Source organism: Pseudochaenichthys georgianus, chromosome 17, assembly GCF_902827115.2.
Source record: "Pseudochaenichthys georgianus chromosome 17, fPseGeo1.2, whole genome shotgun sequence".
In the NCBI taxonomy this organism is placed as follows: Eukaryota; Metazoa; Chordata; class Actinopteri; order Perciformes; family Channichthyidae; genus Pseudochaenichthys; species Pseudochaenichthys georgianus.
Genome location: NC_047519.1, coordinates 13,476,098 through 13,493,993, shown reverse-complemented (window position 1 = coordinate 13,493,993; position 17,896 = coordinate 13,476,098). Strand labels below are relative to the sequence as shown.

Sequence of the window (17,896 nt, the reverse complement as noted above, 5' to 3'; positions counted from 1 at the left end):
CCTATTTTGTTCACATTATATATGCTTCCGTTAGGCAATATTATAAGGAATCATTCTGTAAACTTTCATTGTTATGCGGATGATACTCAACTATATTTATCAATCAAGCCTGATGAAATTAATCATCTAAATAAAATTCAAGACTGCCTTAAGGACTTAAAAACGTGGATGACCTTAAACTTTTTGATGTTAAACACGACCAAAACTGAAGTTATTGTACTTGGCCCGACAGAATCTACGAAACAAATTATCTAAAGACATACTAACTATGGATGGCATTAATTTGGCCTCCAGTGAGACTGTAAGGAATCTTGGTGTTATATTTGATCAGGATTTATCCTTTAACGCCACATAAAATCAATTTCAAGGACCGCCCCTACTTCCATCTACGTAACATTGCAAAAATCAGGCATATCTTGCCTCAAAACTGATGCAGAGAAACTAGTCCATGCATTTGTTACTTCTAGGCTGGATTATTGTAACTCTTTATTATCAGGGAGTACCAAGAAGTCAGTCAAGTCGCTTCAGCTGATTCAAAATGCTGCGGCTCGTGTACTAACCAGAGTTAGGAAAAGGGACCACATTACTCCTGTTCTGGCTGCCTTACACTGGCTCCCTATAGAACACAGGATAGAATTTAAAATTCTTCTTCTCGCCTACAAAGCCCTTAATGGGCAGGCGCCATCTTACCTTAAAGAACTCATTATACCCTACTGTCCTACTAGGGCATTGCGTTCCAAGAATGCAGGGTTGTTGGTTGTTCCTAGAATCTTTAAAAGTACAATGGGAGCCAGAGCCTTTTCTTATCAAGCTCCACATTTGTGGAATCAGCTTCCAGTTTGTGTTCGGGCGGCAGACACCCTATCCGTTTTTAAGAGCTTAAGACCTTCCTTTTTGATAAAGCTTATAGTTAGGGCTGATTAGATTCAGCCCATAGTTTTGCTGATATAGGCTTAGTTTGTCGGGGGAAGTAAGATTACTTCTTCCTTCTCTCTGTCTATACCCGTGTACACTCATGTTCCGATTAACCCAGCTTCCCCAAATGTCTTTCTTTTTGGTGTCTATATACGCTGGGATCCGGAGTCATGGATGATCCTGCGGTCCTGTGTCCTGGATCGCGAGCGCTGGATCTTGAGTCGTGGCTGTGGTCCTGGATCATAGGTCCTGGATGGATATCCTCGTGGATTCATCTTCCTATTATACACACATGCATTTCCAAACATTTGGACTACCTATGTTGCAAATGTATTATCTTTTCAATTTACACACGGCATCTATTGCACGTCTGTCCGTCCTGGGAGAGGGATCCCTCCTCTGTTGCTCTCCCTGAGGTTTCTCCCATTTTCCCTTTAACCTGGGTTTTCTTTGGAAGTCTTTCCTTGTACGATGTGAGGGTCTAAGGACAGAGGGTGTCGTATTGTCATACTGATATTCTGTACACACTGTGAAGACCACTGAGATAAATGTAACATTTGTGATATTGGGCTATATAAATAACATTGATTGATTGATTGATTGAAGAAAGCTTGAGGAGAGACCGCTGAATTTTACACATTGCTTGCGATTTGAAAGATGGTTTGCAAACCAACCAACAGCTTGGTTAGACAGGCCTATATGGGATAACTTCTGGCATAGAATGCCATGGGACAGCATTCACCTTCTTTCACCATTTATCATCATTTCCTCTTGAAACTATAACAGCAGAACAATCCATATTTCAATCTGAAATTGAATTGTAGTTTAGCTCTATGTACAACTGTCAAGCCAGCAGAATTATAAGTAAAGACACCACAAGTCCACCGGATACCAGATTTAAACAGATGGTAAAAGTACTCAGATCCTGTTCTTGAGTAAAAGTAGAAGAAGATAAATGAACATCCGTCTGAGGAAATGTGAGTCGTCTTATCTGCTAAAATGCTTTAGTTCCTGTTGTTGAGCAAAGGGGACTTTAGTGAAGAGGGATAAAGTTTGTTTGAGTTAGCCTTCAGACAAGGTTTGAAGACTAAAGCTTGCGAACAAACTTTTGTACAACATTTTAAGAATATTTTGGGAGCCATTAAGCTTCCTGAGTAGGTGAAAACTTTTAAACAAAGACTGGTTATATATTAATTAAAGTGGCAGTGTACATAAGAACATACCTTTTTAAAACAGATAACCTTTTCTAAAGTCTTTCATGTTTCAGTTATAATAATAATAATAATAATAGATTTAATTTGTTAGCGCTTTTACAGGTGCTCAAAGACGCTTTACAGATATAGTGAAGGGAAAAGAAAAGGAAGGAACAACAAATAAATATATAGTTAAAGTTAAAGTCAAATAATACAAAAACAATCACACATTAAAAGCCAGATTGAAGAGGTGAGTTTTTGTGAGTTTTTTGAAGGTGGTGATAAGCTTACATCAACGTGTAAAGCCTCATTTGGAAAGGTGTTGTATTTGAGAATTTTGCTTCACTCACTTTACACAGTGCACATCTTTTTCTCATGCATATGCATATATATTACGCATCAAATATTTAGTATCTTTGAGGCCCACACACAGGTGTTTCCACTTGTTGTCTCATTTGACCCTTTCTCAGGCCTGTGTGGCTTGATTGACATCTCCCTCAGCCTTCTGTTGATCGTGCTGTACCTGCGTGGGCGGGACAACTTACCGTGTTAATGCTGTCATTGGTGTTTGGAGTTCTGAGACTTGACAGGACTTCCAGCATTTCTCTAATCAACTTCCAGCTGAGGTCTAATCAGCCAAACTGAAAACACCTGCAGAGCCTTTAATTGGCAAAGTAACTGGTGACTGTCAGATACATGTAGTGGAGTCAAAAGTACAATATTGTTCTCTGACATGTAGTGGAATAGAGGTGTAATGTCAAGTATTAGAGTACCTCAAATATAATACTTCAGTTAATGGACTTGTTGCTTTTCACTGCTGTGCTTTTGACCCCTTATTACAAAGCAAGCAAGCTTTCAAGGGTAAATATATGCAGTGTTCAACAAGGATAAACCTTTAAAGGGATTGTTTTTTGCTTTTTTATTATTATTATTATTATTATTTCATACTACAATATTTATCTTGTGACAACCAGGAGTTCTTGTCCTACACATTGGATTATCCTAATTAATTGTATTTATATTTGTGCAAAATGTTAATTAATTAGAAAATAAGAAGGTTTCTACAGGACACTGCTGTCACCTGGTGGTCAAAAAACTGAAGGAGAAATGCTGCTTACTACCTATTGGCTGCTGAAACATGACGCAACGTGTGCACACAAGGAAGTGAAACAACAAACGTTATTGAAGCTACCTCAGTAGAGGGTTAACATCACAGGTACGTTTCGGTTCACTTATCTGACCTTCTTCTTCAACACGTACTGGCTCTGATACATTTTTCTGTGCACAACAGTTTACTGAACTGTGTCGACGAAGTGTATACCCTTGTTTTATAGACACATACAGATATGGGAGACCTTCCTGTCAGTCCGCTGGTTCTGATTGGTGTGGGCTCCAGCTTCGCCTTCTCTGGCCTTTTCTATCATCTGTACAAAGGGAAGAAAGAAGAGTTGAAGAAGCTAAAGGCAAGTGCATACTTACTGAAGTCATGCTTAAGTATTCATACAGCTCTCGAGTAGTGTAATGATTTTAAAATGCTTATTTCAACCGGTTTCTTTTTGCTTTTCATTTTAGGAAATACCCATATTCAAGCCAGATCAGCATTTGGTGAAAGTACTGAAAGCGTCTCCTCACAGGCGGCTTCAGTATGTTGCTGTAGAAGGTACAAACACTATTGACACTTTAGTGAATGCAGTTTTGAATGGGCTAAGACCAGTGATAAAGTAACTAAGTACATTTACTCAAGTACTGTACTTATTTTTTGAAAGATATGTTCTTGACTTAAGTATTTAAATGTTTTGCTACGTTGTACTTCTACTCCTCTATTTATTTGATACGTTAAGTTACTTTGCAGATTTAGATTAATAATGTGAAATATAATCAACTCTTAAATCAGACTTTAGTCACACCTGGTGTAAATTCACAAGCTACCCTGCAGTATACAAAGTCATTCAAACTAGCTGCACCTTTACCAGCTTTGATAACACTCTAATATATGAAAAACACATCATATATATTATTCTTAAATGGACCAATCTGCATAATGAGTACTTTCACTTTTGGTACTTCAAGTATATTTTGACATTAATACTTCGGTACTTTACATTACATGTTAGACGCTTTTATCGAAAGCGACTTACATACTCAATACTGTGGGCAATCCCCACAGGAGCGCTTTGGGGTGAAGTGTCTTGCCCAGAGACACAACGACATGATGACTGCAGTGGGGTTTGAACCAGTGCTCCCTTGATCCAAACACCTACGCTCTAGCCACTGCGCCACACGCCTGTTACTTGAGTAACATTTTGAATGCAGGACTTTTAGTTGTAACAGAGTATTCCTACACTCTGGTTTCTTCTACTTTTACCTAAGTACAAGATAGTACTTCTCCCACACAGATGTTTTACAGTTTTCCTTTATATGTGTTTTTAGGTCTGGTGCAGGCGGATGGGGAGTCTCTGGCAAGTCAGTTTGTCCCTCGGTGTTACGGTGTGATTCAGAAGATCGCAGTGGAGGAGCAGTGGAAATTCTGGAACTCCCTCACCAAGACATGGTACAATAGACAACAAAACAAACCCAAAACTGTCCCTCTATCTATTACTAGTCTGTTGATAACAGTTTGATTACTTTTGCCAGGAATTCGCGAACAATAAACAGAAAAGAAACCAGCAACTCTGTGCCGTTCAGTCTGGTCAGCCCTGGGGCCTTCATCAATGACTTGTACGTGAAGGTTCAGAACCCTCTGGAGGCCTCCGGGTGCTACCTGGACAGGGTGTACTTTAAAAGGAGTCGGGCCGAGAAGGGCTTGGCAGACATGGTGATGAATGGCATCCTCGGGGAGGAGCCAGTGGCCATGGAGGTCAGCGAGGAGCTGCTGCGGGTGGGAAGCACCCTGACTGGGTATGGGGAGGTGGTGCTGGAGGGAGGGCAGGTGATGAGGCTGCAGGCCCCGCAGGACGGCCGCAAGTTCATCCTGGTGCCCACCGACCACCGGAGCTTCATGGACGGGCACGAGAAGTCCGCCAGTATGTGGAAGATGCTGTCGGCTGTTACTGGCATCACAGGGGCCGCTATTCTAACCAAGGTCATCTGTGGGTTAGTGGGGAACCAGGATGGAAAATCCAAGAAGGCCTGAAGACGATACTGTAGCTTTAACGGCTGTGTGACCGCTCGCCAGCTCTCCAAAAACTGCCTCAGGTGTTTCGTTTAGATTCCACAGCAACTTCCTGATGCTAAGATAATGTACAGTCACTTGTCAAAACTTCCTCAAGTGTTTTATCTAGATTCCTTAGATCCATCATGAGGCTAAGATTATTAGTCAGTGTGTCATCTTGTAAGTTTTGTTTTCCCATTAAAGTAGCAGCTACAGGGGCCTGTGAGGGTCAACACACAACATTGGACAAAACAGAAAGCACAGGAATTTATAAAACATTTACAAATTGAGAAAAAAATAAATACACTTAAAAATAAAGCTGAACAGAATCTTAGATGTTGATACATTTCCCACATTGTGATTATAATGTGCTCAATGTGTTTTGATCCAATGTTGTTCTGCTGTGACAGGCACTACTTTTCTTGAAACCATCATGAACATATCTGATTTCTCCTGCAGTCACTAGGACATTTTTGAATATCTGAAAACTGATGACACCTTAAATGTGGCATTTGAGTATTGTTAAACTATTGAATCAAGGGAACATTTTTGTAATTCAATTGTATTTCTATAATGTAAGTTTTGTGGAGTTGTGTGGCGTAATCAATCTTTTACTTTCACTTTTGATTTGCAAGAGTCTAACTGAGCCTGATTAAAATTGAATGTAAACAATGTTTTGGACTGGCTCTATTTGCAGATATAATGTTCTACCTCTTACATAAGACCTGCAGTCTGTTTGTGGAAACAAAGATAACACGTGATAAAAGGGATGTGGTGATATCTTTAATAAAACCTTTATATTGAGTGAGACATTTTGTGTTCTTTTCCAAGCAATCGGGGTCTCTCTTCTTTAATTGGATATTGACGTTCACACCGCCGTACCTGGCGTGATAATGTGTCTGTCTAAACTGTACTGTATGTTAGTGACAGAAAGCTGCTGTTGCCGGGGGTAACACCAGCTGCCTGAATCCCTCTTTCTTCAAGTTTACAGTCATCTTTGTGCTCCTCATTATTCCCCTTCCTCCTCTGCCTCCTTCAACCACTGGATGAACTTCTGAAGCTGGGGGGGAAACATACATCAGAATAGAGTGACACAAGGCCCTTAGGCAAGTTGAACAATTAGAATGAATTTCAGAAAAAGTCCAAAAACGATGAAAGGATATGGAAAACAAATACACAAAGGAAGATATTCAAGTAATTTGTGAAACCTATAAATTGCACAAATGTATTTATTACTCGTAGATAATGAGGGTTTCATTATTTAAATTTTTTTATTTTACATCATTGACAAGTTTTAAATTAGGGGGAAGATGGTAGACCCAGAAAGTACTACACACTGAACAGGTTAAAAGAGTGAACAAACTCCACTTTGTAAAACAAAAGTCAGTTTACACAATTACTCCCTTTAGTATTTAGATATTGCATAATGGTTTGGTCTTCCATAAATAGTTTGAGAGGATAGTTGGTGTTCAAGTCAATGTGGTTAAAAGGCAAATCTGATTTTTCCCCCTCTACATTGCTTTAACTCATTTTGAAAATGCATTTTATTCCTCTCGTAAATAATTTGACAAAGACATGTAAAAGGTGCATCATAAATGTACAGGCCTTGCTATAAACATTTAAAAGGAAAGAAAGAACAATATCTGTGCTTATTGAACTCTTTTACAAACACTACTTACACTTAAATGTACTCAATGCTATCACATAGTCAATGATGTTGTGCTGGAAACATATTAGTGATTTCTCCAGTGACAGTTAGTTACAGTGCCATCCTAACTTTAACCCTCATTATATCTTTATATTATAATAATCATTTAGAAGTGTGCTGTTCCTACCCCCTGGTTCTTGCGCAGCTGCTTGCTCTGGTCGGTGACGTCTCCCTGGGAGAACCAGCGCATTATCATGTCCTCCTCCAGGATCTCCAGCTGGTACATGTTCATCAGGACCTGGGGTGTGTAAACGTCAATATTACATGGTGGCTGTTTCATGACTCATATCTTTCCGTTTGACCAGACTTTCCAAAGCCTCAAAGCATTTTGCATACACATGTCAGCTTTCACCCAGTCACACACACTCCTACAGAGGCAGAGGCTGTCACACAAGGTGCCACCTGCTCAGGGAAACTAGCACTCTCACACCAAGCCGCCTGGAGCTATTTGACGTTAAGTATCTTGCCCAAGGACACATCGACATGTTGAATACAGCGACAGTAGATCCAACCAACCACCGTTGCCATTAAAGGATGAACAACTCGCTCCTGAGCCCCAGCGGCCCAGCAGAAGAGATTTACGAGTGTTTCTGGAAGTGATGACTGACTGACCTTGAACATCGCAGCCCAGTGACTCTCCTGCTCCAGGAAGTGCTCCTCGAAAGCAGACAGACAGTCCAGGTGGTCCTGGGCTCTCTTCACATAGTTCTTAAACACCGGCGCCCATTTATCCAGCAACTGAGAAGCAGAGGAAGTGCAAGAATTAGTCAGATCCTTAACTTGGTAAAAGTAGAAATATTATGGTCTTAAAAAACACTCTAGTACAAGAAAAAATCCGTACGTGGAAAGTACAGAATATTACTATATTATTTTCATCACTAACAAATACATATGTTGTAGTTTTCAATGAAGAGCCATTTGATATAGTTGGTTGTGGTTATATATTAAAGGTCCCATGTCATGTTTGTTTGTAGCCTTTATTTAACCAGGTGAAAGCCCCTTGAGATCAAAAGATCTCTTCTTCAAGGGTGACATGCTTTTCCGGTTAGTACCCGTCCCCTTGTGTGTTATGAAGGTTATTATGCATGTAAACGGTCTGCAGAGTCAAAACCCTGTAGCGAGTAAAACTAACACAGAGAAGATCTGGCTATGCTGCCCCTGGTGCGGGTACAAGTGGAGCCTCGCAGATGGGGGTGCTGCAGCCCCCTCAGTACAGTGGGCTCACAGGGAGGGGGGGCAGGAGCTCCAACAAGCCGTGTAGGACAGAGAGTGAACACACATACTATACAGAGATGCTGTTTGAGAAACCAATGTGATTTTGGAACATTGAACAATGTAAATCTATTCTAGTAGACCTCACCAACGGAACTATGATCAGTAGAAATGGCCATGACATGGGACCTTTAACAACATCATTCTGTTATATCATAAAAGCAAACCACGTGTTTTATATGTAAAAAATAATCTATGAGTGTTAAATAAATACAATGGAGTAAAAATGACTATATTTGTGTTCCTACAATATAGTAGAGTAGAAATATAAAAAGGAGCATAAAATGTAAATAGTCAAGTAAAGTACAAATGTGTCAAATTGGTACCTGGGGTAAATGTGTGTTGTTAGTTTCAATCATTGCTATGGACACGAAAAAGGCCAAATTCTACATTTGATTCTATCATCTTTACCGGGAGGAGCAGAGCCACGTATTGCGATGTGGTGATCTCTGGGCCCTGCTGCTGGAAGGGATACTCCAGCACCACCCTGGTTATAATCTGCATCACCTCCTTCAGAGTGATGTTGTAGGCGTACCTGGAGGGAGAGAGCGTGTCAAAACTGAATCTGTCTAAAGAGAGAAGACTGCTGGCAGTGTTTGGTCCCTTCTTACTTGAGAGAGTTGATCTCAAGGACGAGATTGTCACAGCCGATGTTTTCCTCCAGACCCCTCTGCAGAGTCCCCAGCACCTCCAACTGGAACACTACACACAATCACACCAGAGAAGAAGAGTTCGAGAAAAACGACGAACCACAAACATTTCATAAATAAAATAAAATGGGAAATTAAATCATCTAAGTGTTCAGAAATCATTCTGATAAATATATAGCCAGCGTTCGACCCCATTTTGAGAATTAGTTATGAGGTTATATACTATAATTTGTTAGTAATAATAATCAGCCACTGCTCAGAGCCGACATCAAAGGCAACCAAGATCAGCTCCTAATTCTCACATTTTGTTAACTAGCATAATATAATAAAATATAGTTCATCTGTGAAATTAATTGCAGCCCTAGGTGATTAATACATTCCGTTCTGTTATGTAATGAATTCGTAAAACACTGCTAAACTATTGAACTATGTAGTATTCTCAATTAAATTGCTATTTATAACGTGTAGTGTCATCAGGGGGCTGTCGTCGCTGGCATTTTGTCTCTTTGGCCAGCAGGGGGCAGTCACGTGGTTCTACAGGTGGCTAAAATGAACAACTCTCACCTTTGACATCGTCCATCTCGGGGGAGGGGATCACAGGGTCGTCATCATCATCAGGCTCGCTGTCCTCACTGTCGCTCTCAGGGTCGGGGTTCAACACCAGACCTGATGCACAGGAAACAAAAGCCAGGCTGCTGGGACACAGACGGAAAGACAGATTTACTGACTGAACAAGTGAGCCGCGCTGCTGTCCTACCCCAGAGACACTGAGACAGCTCCTCATCCTCCGTGTCATCCAGACTGCCGGCCTTCCAGATGTAGCCTTTCCCCTCTGCTCCGACCTCGGCTGGGTTAAACGCTGCAGGACAGAAGAAAACACAGCTTATGACCATATTTTATTATTTATTTGTAGCCTTTATTTTGTGTATAGGAATGGGGGGAGATGTCCAGCCACCAATGTCAATGTTGAAGTTATGTGGCATTTACTGTACCAATCATTAAGATTATTCATATTTCATACAGAGTCAATACACACCCTTCAGTTTGGTTTTGTCTTTGCTGTGTCCGACATGGTCATCATCACTCAGGAACTCATCATCATCCTCCTCTTCCTCCTCGTCTGGATGGTGCATGGACAGCACGGTGCCTTCGGGTAGAGAGATGTTTGGTCCAATCTCCACCTGGATCGCAGTCCACAGAAAATGTAGTGATGTGACAGAGAAGGTTTTCACCGTTTCACCATCTCTAAAGCGCTATTCTGATCTCGACACACAGAGTGGTGGGAAAAACCTCCCTCTCCATCGAATCGGAGCAAAACGTGTTATTGTACAAACAAAATGAAAGATTGTATTTTTGTTAGACCAAAAAAGTGAATTTTGGAAATAATAATATTCAGCTTATTGCTAATTAAAATGAAGAAAAATAAAGATAATACTTGCTTACATTATACGCCAGGACACACTGTTTGTTCAGAGTCACGCCTTCTTTGACCACAGCCTTGTCGCAGATCACAGACTGAGTGATCTTCACCTCGCTGGCTATGTGAACATTATTCCAGATGTAGGCATGGTCCAGGGTAACCTTGTCACCTGTTGATACAGAGAACAAAAAGGCATTATTAACACTTCTTTTTTTATTACGTACTTACATATGACCTCACCGAATCAGTTTTGAGAGCCCACCTATGGTGCAGTTGTTCCCGATGATGCTGTTAGAAATGTAACAGTTGGCGCCGATGCTTGTCTCACAGCCGATGAGGACGTTCTCCTCCATCATGCTGCCGTGGCCCAGGCTGACCCCGGACCCTCGGTAGACGTTGTGGCGGGAAAACGTGCAGCTTCGTCCCTGCTGGTCGACGAAGTTAGCCTCGGGGGTGAGCGGGTAGACCCACCGCCGCACGAGGTCAGACGACACAGAGTCGTACATGAGGAGGTTGGACACTCTGACCCCGTAACCATCCTTGGTGGCATGCATGTGTATCTGGTTGCCCAGAATCTAAAACAGGAATTAAGGATTAATGCTTTGAAGGGGTTTGTAGCAAAACATGATCCAGATATCATAGGGAATAATGCCGTACCTCTTCATTGACCAACATCCCTCTGACAAAGTCATTTCTAGTCTGGTAGTCGAAATTGTCAGTGAAGAGCTCAGCGACCTGGAAATGAGGGAAAACTATTTATAGAAGGAGAATCAAGTTTATAGCCAGGCACGTTTACACCTGAACCACTAATGAGAAGTGCAATAGCTCCTGGATGTTGCATTCTAACCTGTGGGGAGCAGATGCTGATGTGACAGTCCAGGAGGTCGTGTCTGATTTCAAACTCGTCACTTGCATTGTGGAAAATGTTCTGCCAAACAATCAGAGAGTGACTGTCAACAATCAATCCAAAGCAAAAGTAAGGTAAAGGTTTGATAAAATGGTGAAGCTCCTACCATGGGGAACTGTAGCCTCTTCAGCCCCTGTGTCCTCTGGTAGTGTAAAATCCGCTGGCTCTTGCTGTCCACGGCAACGATGACATCGTCTTCCTCACAGCGCGACCTGTGACCGGGCGACGATTCCTTAAAGACCATCGTCATCACCGAGATGTTCTTCTCCACCTTCCGACGATGCCTGTGCAAAATGACACGTAGTATTAGAATAAAACAGCCGTAGAGAGACCATATTTCATTTCTTTTGATTATACTAATAAAGCCATCTCTTACCTGTGCTCTTGCACTGCCTGACTGAGGTCAATATTTGATACCACGTCTCCGTAGACCAACACGAAGTCCGAGCGCAGAAGGGACTTTGCATCAACATCCCTGAGCACATCCCCGAGGGAGCGGTAAAACTCTGAGGTGATGATGTGGACTGTGTTTGGAGAGGTGGGTCGACACCACTTCGACTTCCTGTCAGACCACAGAAACAGGTCAACATCTTACATTTGAGACATATCCAAAAATTATCACCCTAGTGAAACTTACATTAAGTGTTCCTTGATTTCACAGGCCATCCAGCAGCAGAAGACAAATGTTTCCTGCACCCCGGTGGACGTGAGGAACTCCAGGGTGTAGTCGATCATGGCAACATTACCCAGCGGCAGCAGAGCCTGTCATCAATGAAAACGTGACAGATGTCATTACAGAGGTAACTGTACAGCAGCGTCATGATGGAAGTCCCCAAGCAATATTAAACAAAACCCACAGAGCCGCTTAAATAAAGGCTTGAAGGTAACGTGTTTATTTCTGTTAAAATAGTTTTCTTTCATCAGTTGCAATGCAGCCCTGTCACTGTTTACAGCATGGACTCTAGTTAGCTACCATTAGCATGTTATAGCTTAGCTCGCTGCCTACCCTTGGCTGGTCTTTGGTCACCGGGAAAAACCTCCGGTTGAAGCTGTCAGCGACTAAAACAGCCTGCAGCGGCTGCTCCTCTTCCTCCTGCTCATTTGCACCTTTTCTACTCGAAAGGCCAGTGCCAGAACGACTCTGTTTTGCTCCTCTACCGGCCATGTTTGTCTCCCAAGCGCTGCCTGCTAACCAGCTATGTCGTCAGCTATGGTGGCTGCGGATGGACAGTCTGTGATGGTGGTTGTGGTGAAATACAGTACTCGTGCGTTTGTTTACCTCGTTTGATTTTATGGAAATAATACAAAGTTGTGAATGTAGACAATGACATTTATGTATTTATTCATAAATACAGCTCAACATTTGAGCCTTACTCACATGCCTCACAAACTCAAAAATGTATGTTCACATTATATATTGTGTGTTAGCTGATATATTTTCTAAACATTTACGTTTCTTAACTTTTAAAGCTTTCCTCGTATTGCCTAGTACGATCATATCTATTAATACTCTATTTAAATTGATCTGTTTTCCACTCAAATGTAACATTGCTGTAACATTTACATTTGTGAGACGCTTTCATTGACTTGCCCCCAAAAATTACAATTTCAATCAATTTTTTATATTTTTAAAGAACTTTTAAACCAAAAATGTTTGATATTTCTCTTCACTGATCTTTGGCTGGTACGAATATTAACTCTAGGTTTTAAAGTAGTCAGCCAGAAAAACACGATATCTAATGGAAACATACTAACAAAACCCATTTCAAAAACTATTTGTTTATTGTCCTCTATTATAAGAATAGCAGTTGCAGCTTATTAAGAAACCTGGAAGTTTACTTAAATTCATCCATCCACGACTATCAAAACACAGGTTAAAAGACTGAAAACATGTTAGTGTTTTATTAGTTTATTATCTCCATATATATGGGCTTAACCATCACGTGTTGACACTGGATGCACTTCTTGAAATGTTTCATAACATAATTTCTCAGCTTCTGAACATCTGAACCAACATGTTGAACTTTACCAGAGACAAAACATCCGGCTCCTGCCGTCCAAAAGTTTAAACAAGAACCTTCATTCACTGCTCTGTGAAAGCTCAACAGTTCTTCATGTTGTTCTTAGCCACCTGCACATCACATTACACAGCCAGGAAAAGAGTAACTATTGGTGTTGTTTGGTTATCTTCTTGGCGTGCTCCAACACGGACTCAAAACGCAGAGTTCTGGATGTCCAGGAAGATGGAATTCCCTCAAATCCAATCTGTGAGAATGTAGAAAAGTGAGTGTGAGAAAAAGATGCTTCCCCATTTCATTTGAGCATATTGCCATAGCTTACCGCCTTTGAATGTATCAAATGTGAGATTAGCAAACAGTCATACCTGAGCCCCAAGACACGCTCCGATGAACGAGCCTCTGCTACAGGTGCATCCCCCGCAGCTCATGGTGTCTCTGACGGCCTGCTCGTAGTGCTCGGCTGTCAGGACTCCATGCAACGCTGCTTGGAACGCACCTGGCAAACCTGAGGAAACATCAGCACCATGTGTTAATAACATACAGGCATTGTAACTGGTTGTCCCAATATTTGTCCACAACTACTACTTTCATCTACTAAGTGTTTTAGCTTGTGTTTTATTTTATGTTATTCTTATTCATAGGGCTAATTGCATATAAACTTGTATTCTTATAATCTTTGTGTGCGCTCTTATCTGTACTGTTCACTCTTGATCTGTTGTTTCTAAGACACCTGAAATTCCCTATCCATCTTATCATGTTGTAGTACAGTAAAACAACAAATGCATGAGCTACAGGGAGAACTAGACGTCTAATGTTAGAACTAATGCTAGGTGTTAAAAGAGCTTTAAGAATACCTCATGTGTTTGGAAACACACTGGGGATCAGTTCCTTAGGAGTCTTGGATAGATTCTCCTTCACCTGACGGAGGTGACCTGGAACCAATCAGAAAGGAGAGTCATTCGATTAGATTCACTTAATGATCCCAGGTTGGGAAAATGTTTTGAAACAGCAGCATGTAACAAGGAATTGCACAGTTAAAAAAAATAACATAATTAAATATTAACAGAAGAAAGATATAAATATCTATAGTGTAAATGTATTGAATATATCATATTAAATTGCAGAATAAGTGATATTATACGATGAGAGACCATCGTACTAAAAAAATATAAACATAAGACACTATATACTATATACATTATACAAGGCTACAAATTAGTTGCATTGTTTAAGTTAAAGCAAATTATGATGATTGAAAGGGAAAAACAGAGATGTGTTTGGTCAAAATAAAGGAGAAACTAAGGAAACTATGAAGCTGAAAGTTGAGTTCTAGCCAGGGCTAGCAGAGAACTCATCTCATAGTTACTCAAATACAATCAACATTTAAACTGTTAAGCCACATAAAAGTTACTTTATCTTTAGACGTCAAAGATCAAGTTAAAGTCATATCAAATTATTAAACATAGTATGTATTCAGGATATTAAACTTGTACAAAATGAGGAATCCCTTTAATCCTGTGATTCAGTCCCATGACTTTAGTCTAGTGAAGCAACAATGCTGCAGGCCTCATATACCAACGACTGCTTTGTCCAGATCCTGAGGCTGCTTTCTCTTCGGGTCGCTGAGCTGAGCAAGCACTGAGTCCAAGGCTTTGGGATCGGGACCATTCAGGATGAAATGCTCCAGGATCCTGGAGAAATAAATGAGGAAGTGTTAGAAACCAATTTATTGTTGAGCCTATTTTATAATATAACATTAGTTAGTTTTTTTTAGGTTTGAAACCATGTTAAAAGTTATGCTGTGTAGCATCCACAGGGTTGTTACAATACCATTCATGATGAGATATAATAAAAAAACTGATAGAATTTCCAAGCGTTAATGCTAATCAAGTGCAACAGGAAAATTATATTTCATGTATGGACTTTAACTGTCAGCGGAGACTTTTATTTGATTTGTTTCTGATTCAATTCATTCAAATTGTTTATATATTTTCATAATGTGTTTTACAGGTTATTTTTGCCTTTATTTTGATAGCATAGAAAGGTAAAAAGGCTAACTGAAGACATTGTAACGTCCCATATGTCAATAGATTTTAGGAATAGACAAGACAAGTATATTCAAATACTATCAATAATCTCCTTTAAAAAAAAAGGTGTTTATTCCACCATCACAGATTTGTTTTTTTTGTTTGCCTGACTTTCTATTAAATTGAGTAAGTCAAATTAAATGTAAAATGTCTTTGCACCTGTTGTGTCTTCCAATATAAAAAAAGTCAGATTTTCTTTGCAATTTATACTCGTTTCACATCCCTGTTTCAGAAATGACCAGTATTCTCATCAGTAACAGGAAGTGAAAATGATGCGTTGGCAGAACAAACTGACCTCGCAGCTGCCAGAGTCTCTGCCACACAATCATCATTGTTCTGGGTGACACGGACTGCCTGTTCCACCTTCTCCAGCATCTCAGGCTTTCCAGCATAAAAAGCCACTACAGGAGCCAGTTTGGCTATTCCATCAATCTGACAGTCGTTCTCACATCCTATGGAAAAAAGACACTTCATTTAGAGCTGTTTCTCTCAATAATGTCTTGGTATTTGTAATGAAAATACTGCCTATTCACCCGTTTCTTCTTTGCCTGCATCCACATTTTTCAGGAAGCCCTTCAAACTCCCTTGTCTCCACGGTCCCTCGATGGGCAGCTGCGGTCTCGGGCCTGGTAGGACAAACACAACGTTATCAGTATTTCCATCTTACTGAGTAAAAGAGTTTAATGAATTTTCCGCAACAACATGAAATACTTCTCCGCTTCTACTAGATGGTTTTCCTACCTGCTCTGTCTCTGTAAGGGTCGTTGACAGGCGTGTCGTACTCTGATCCTGGCCCAAAGAATTTTAGAGTGCGCTGCTTCAGATCTTCAACATTTAGACCTGGTCGTAAAGGTTACACAGCTTAGACCATGATGTAAAAAGTTTGAAATGATCATGAGGCAGTCTATTGTGTCGTTAAGATGAAGAAGTAAGGCCTACCTCCACATTCAGACAAGGACTCCAGCAGGACAAAGGCCTGGTCCCCGTAGCAGCTCTGCTGGCCCGTCTGCCTCCTGTAGAAAGGGTTGGCCGACTCAGAGCGGAACTCAGGGTTTGGCTCCTGATCCAGAATGCCCTGCAACTTCTGCAGGTCGTACACCCAGTGGAGGGGCTGCGCTGTGAGGGAAGAGACTACAGGTCAATATCATTCTGATGCAAAACTCCTTTTTTATAAGAACAAAAAAGGTGCTTAGTGAAAAGACTCAGATGATAGAGAAATAAACATCAGCAAACAACTTTGGGCTGAAAAATGAAACCTAAAAGAGTATTCAAACTAGTGGTATGACAAGGAAACTAATTGTAAATTAAGACATTGTACTGAATACTTAACGGACAATAAAACATTACAGTATGATAGACTTTAACCATTATTACCTGCTGCATCTGCAACGGCTGATCCTACGATGGCTCCCATCGCTCTGTTGGCCAGAGCTGATGCCATCTGTGAAACAATTCATCGTTATTAATCTAATTAAGGCTTAATTTTGTCTGTAAATTAAATCAACAGAAACATACTGGTGAACATTTTCCTTTTAAAATAATACTTAAGGTGACATATAAAGCATTTGTTATAGCTTCTGTAATGTGTTGCCTTAGCTACCTATATCTGGTTAATATAAACTGCATATCTTTGGGGTTATGGACTGAAAAATACAGATGCATATCTCACAATGAGCTCAAGGATATTGAGCCACTTTTCGTTTTGGGAGACAGTATAAAAAGGCCTAAATATCATTGATTTTCCAAACAATAACCAATAGACTTGTCAAGAATTATATTTTGTGTTAGTTCCAGCCATAGACTGTATATATAAAGCCCCATTGGTAATGTTTACACGGTATGTCTCACATGGCAGTTCGAGTTAATCTGCAATCTACTAGTTTCCCTGAATGTGTATCTTTAAAGATTGAATGCTAAAGCTAGCGATAATTGTTTAATAGAGAGATATACATGGTGTTAAGTAAACTTAAGCATGACTTGAACTAAGCATTGTTTATCCCTCTATTATGTCCAAGTGTAACAGTGGCCTAGCCAGAGTTAGCAGATATAGCAATAACTTCATACACTGCAGACTGCAAGCTAACGTTGGCTAGTCTTCGGCCAAACTAGGCTGACATAGTGAAGTCTTACCTTTCAATCCGTTTAAAGTAACCTTACAGACTAATACCATAGGCTGTATACTAATACTAATAGCCAGGGCACACTGCAGTGTGTTTGTGTTTCTTCTTCTTCTTCTTCTTCTTCTTCTTCTTCTTCTTCAGTGTTTATTGGCGGTTGGCAAACCAACTTGTAGGTGCATTACCGCCACCAACTGGACTGGAGTGTGGACAAGAGACTATGCAGAAAACAATAAACAAAATAAACAAAACAAAGAACCAAAACTCTAGATTATTTTAAATGTATCAACTTCTCTTAGAAACGTAATAATCTCGCAATATATATTGCCTGATGTTTTCCCTAACAGCCCTGATAGCGACAAGTCATGGAATTTTGCTTTCTTCAGTGTGTGGAAAAGCACATTTCTTTGAAATCTATAAAGAGAGACTTGGCCTTTATAATTTGGAATTGAAAAACG

The 17,896-nt window shown here is 40.4% G+C and overlaps 3 protein-coding genes across 4 annotated transcripts; 1 reads left to right on the top strand and 2 right to left on the bottom strand.

Annotated features, from left to right (window-relative positions):
- Nucleotides 1-2,844: 2,844 nt before the first annotated feature.
- On the top strand, nt 2,845-6,063 carry LOC117461800 (mitochondrial ubiquitin ligase activator of nfkb 1-A-like). 2 transcript variants are annotated; one of them, XM_071206216.1, is made up of 5 exons: nt 2,845-2,969; nt 3,155-3,571; nt 3,681-3,768; nt 4,539-4,659; nt 4,743-6,063. In XM_071206216.1, exons 2-5 carry the CDS (start codon nt 3,455-3,457, stop codon nt 5,239-5,241), a joined length of 825 nt encoding a protein of 274 aa, XP_071062317.1. In that variant the 5' UTR covers nt 2,845-2,969; nt 3,155-3,454; the 3' UTR covers nt 5,242-6,063. The 2 variants fall into 2 exon arrangements, with proteins under 2 accessions (XP_071062317.1, XP_071062316.1); XM_071206215.1 differs by having other exon boundaries at nt 2,845-3,324; nt 3,443-3,571.
- On the bottom strand, nt 6,021-12,440 carry eif2b5 (eukaryotic translation initiation factor 2B, subunit 5 epsilon). Its single transcript, XM_034103758.2, has 16 exons — nt 12,223-12,440; nt 11,854-11,978; nt 11,593-11,778; nt 11,323-11,500; nt 11,157-11,237; nt 10,967-11,044; nt 10,572-10,884; nt 10,333-10,478; nt 9,926-10,070; nt 9,647-9,748; nt 9,454-9,555; nt 8,851-8,941; nt 8,651-8,774; nt 7,580-7,705; nt 7,095-7,205; nt 6,021-6,319 (listed from the first exon to the last, which is right to left on the bottom strand). Exons 1-16 carry the CDS (start codon nt 12,379-12,381, stop codon nt 6,269-6,271), a joined length of 2,118 nt encoding a protein of 705 aa, XP_033959649.1. The 5' UTR covers nt 12,382-12,440; the 3' UTR covers nt 6,021-6,268.
- Nucleotides 12,441-13,109: 669 nt separating this feature from the next.
- Nucleotides 13,110-17,587, bottom strand: LOC117462284 (crystallin J1C-like). Its single transcript, XM_034104440.2, has 10 exons — nt 17,452-17,587; nt 16,696-16,762; nt 16,261-16,437; nt 16,063-16,161; nt 15,855-15,947; nt 15,617-15,773; nt 14,810-14,925; nt 14,089-14,166; nt 13,600-13,739; nt 13,110-13,481 (listed from the first exon to the last, which is right to left on the bottom strand). Exons 2-10 carry the CDS (start codon nt 16,760-16,762, stop codon nt 13,383-13,385), a joined length of 1,026 nt encoding a protein of 341 aa, XP_033960331.1. The 5' UTR covers nt 17,452-17,587; the 3' UTR covers nt 13,110-13,382.
- Nucleotides 17,588-17,896: the final 309 nt, after the last annotated feature.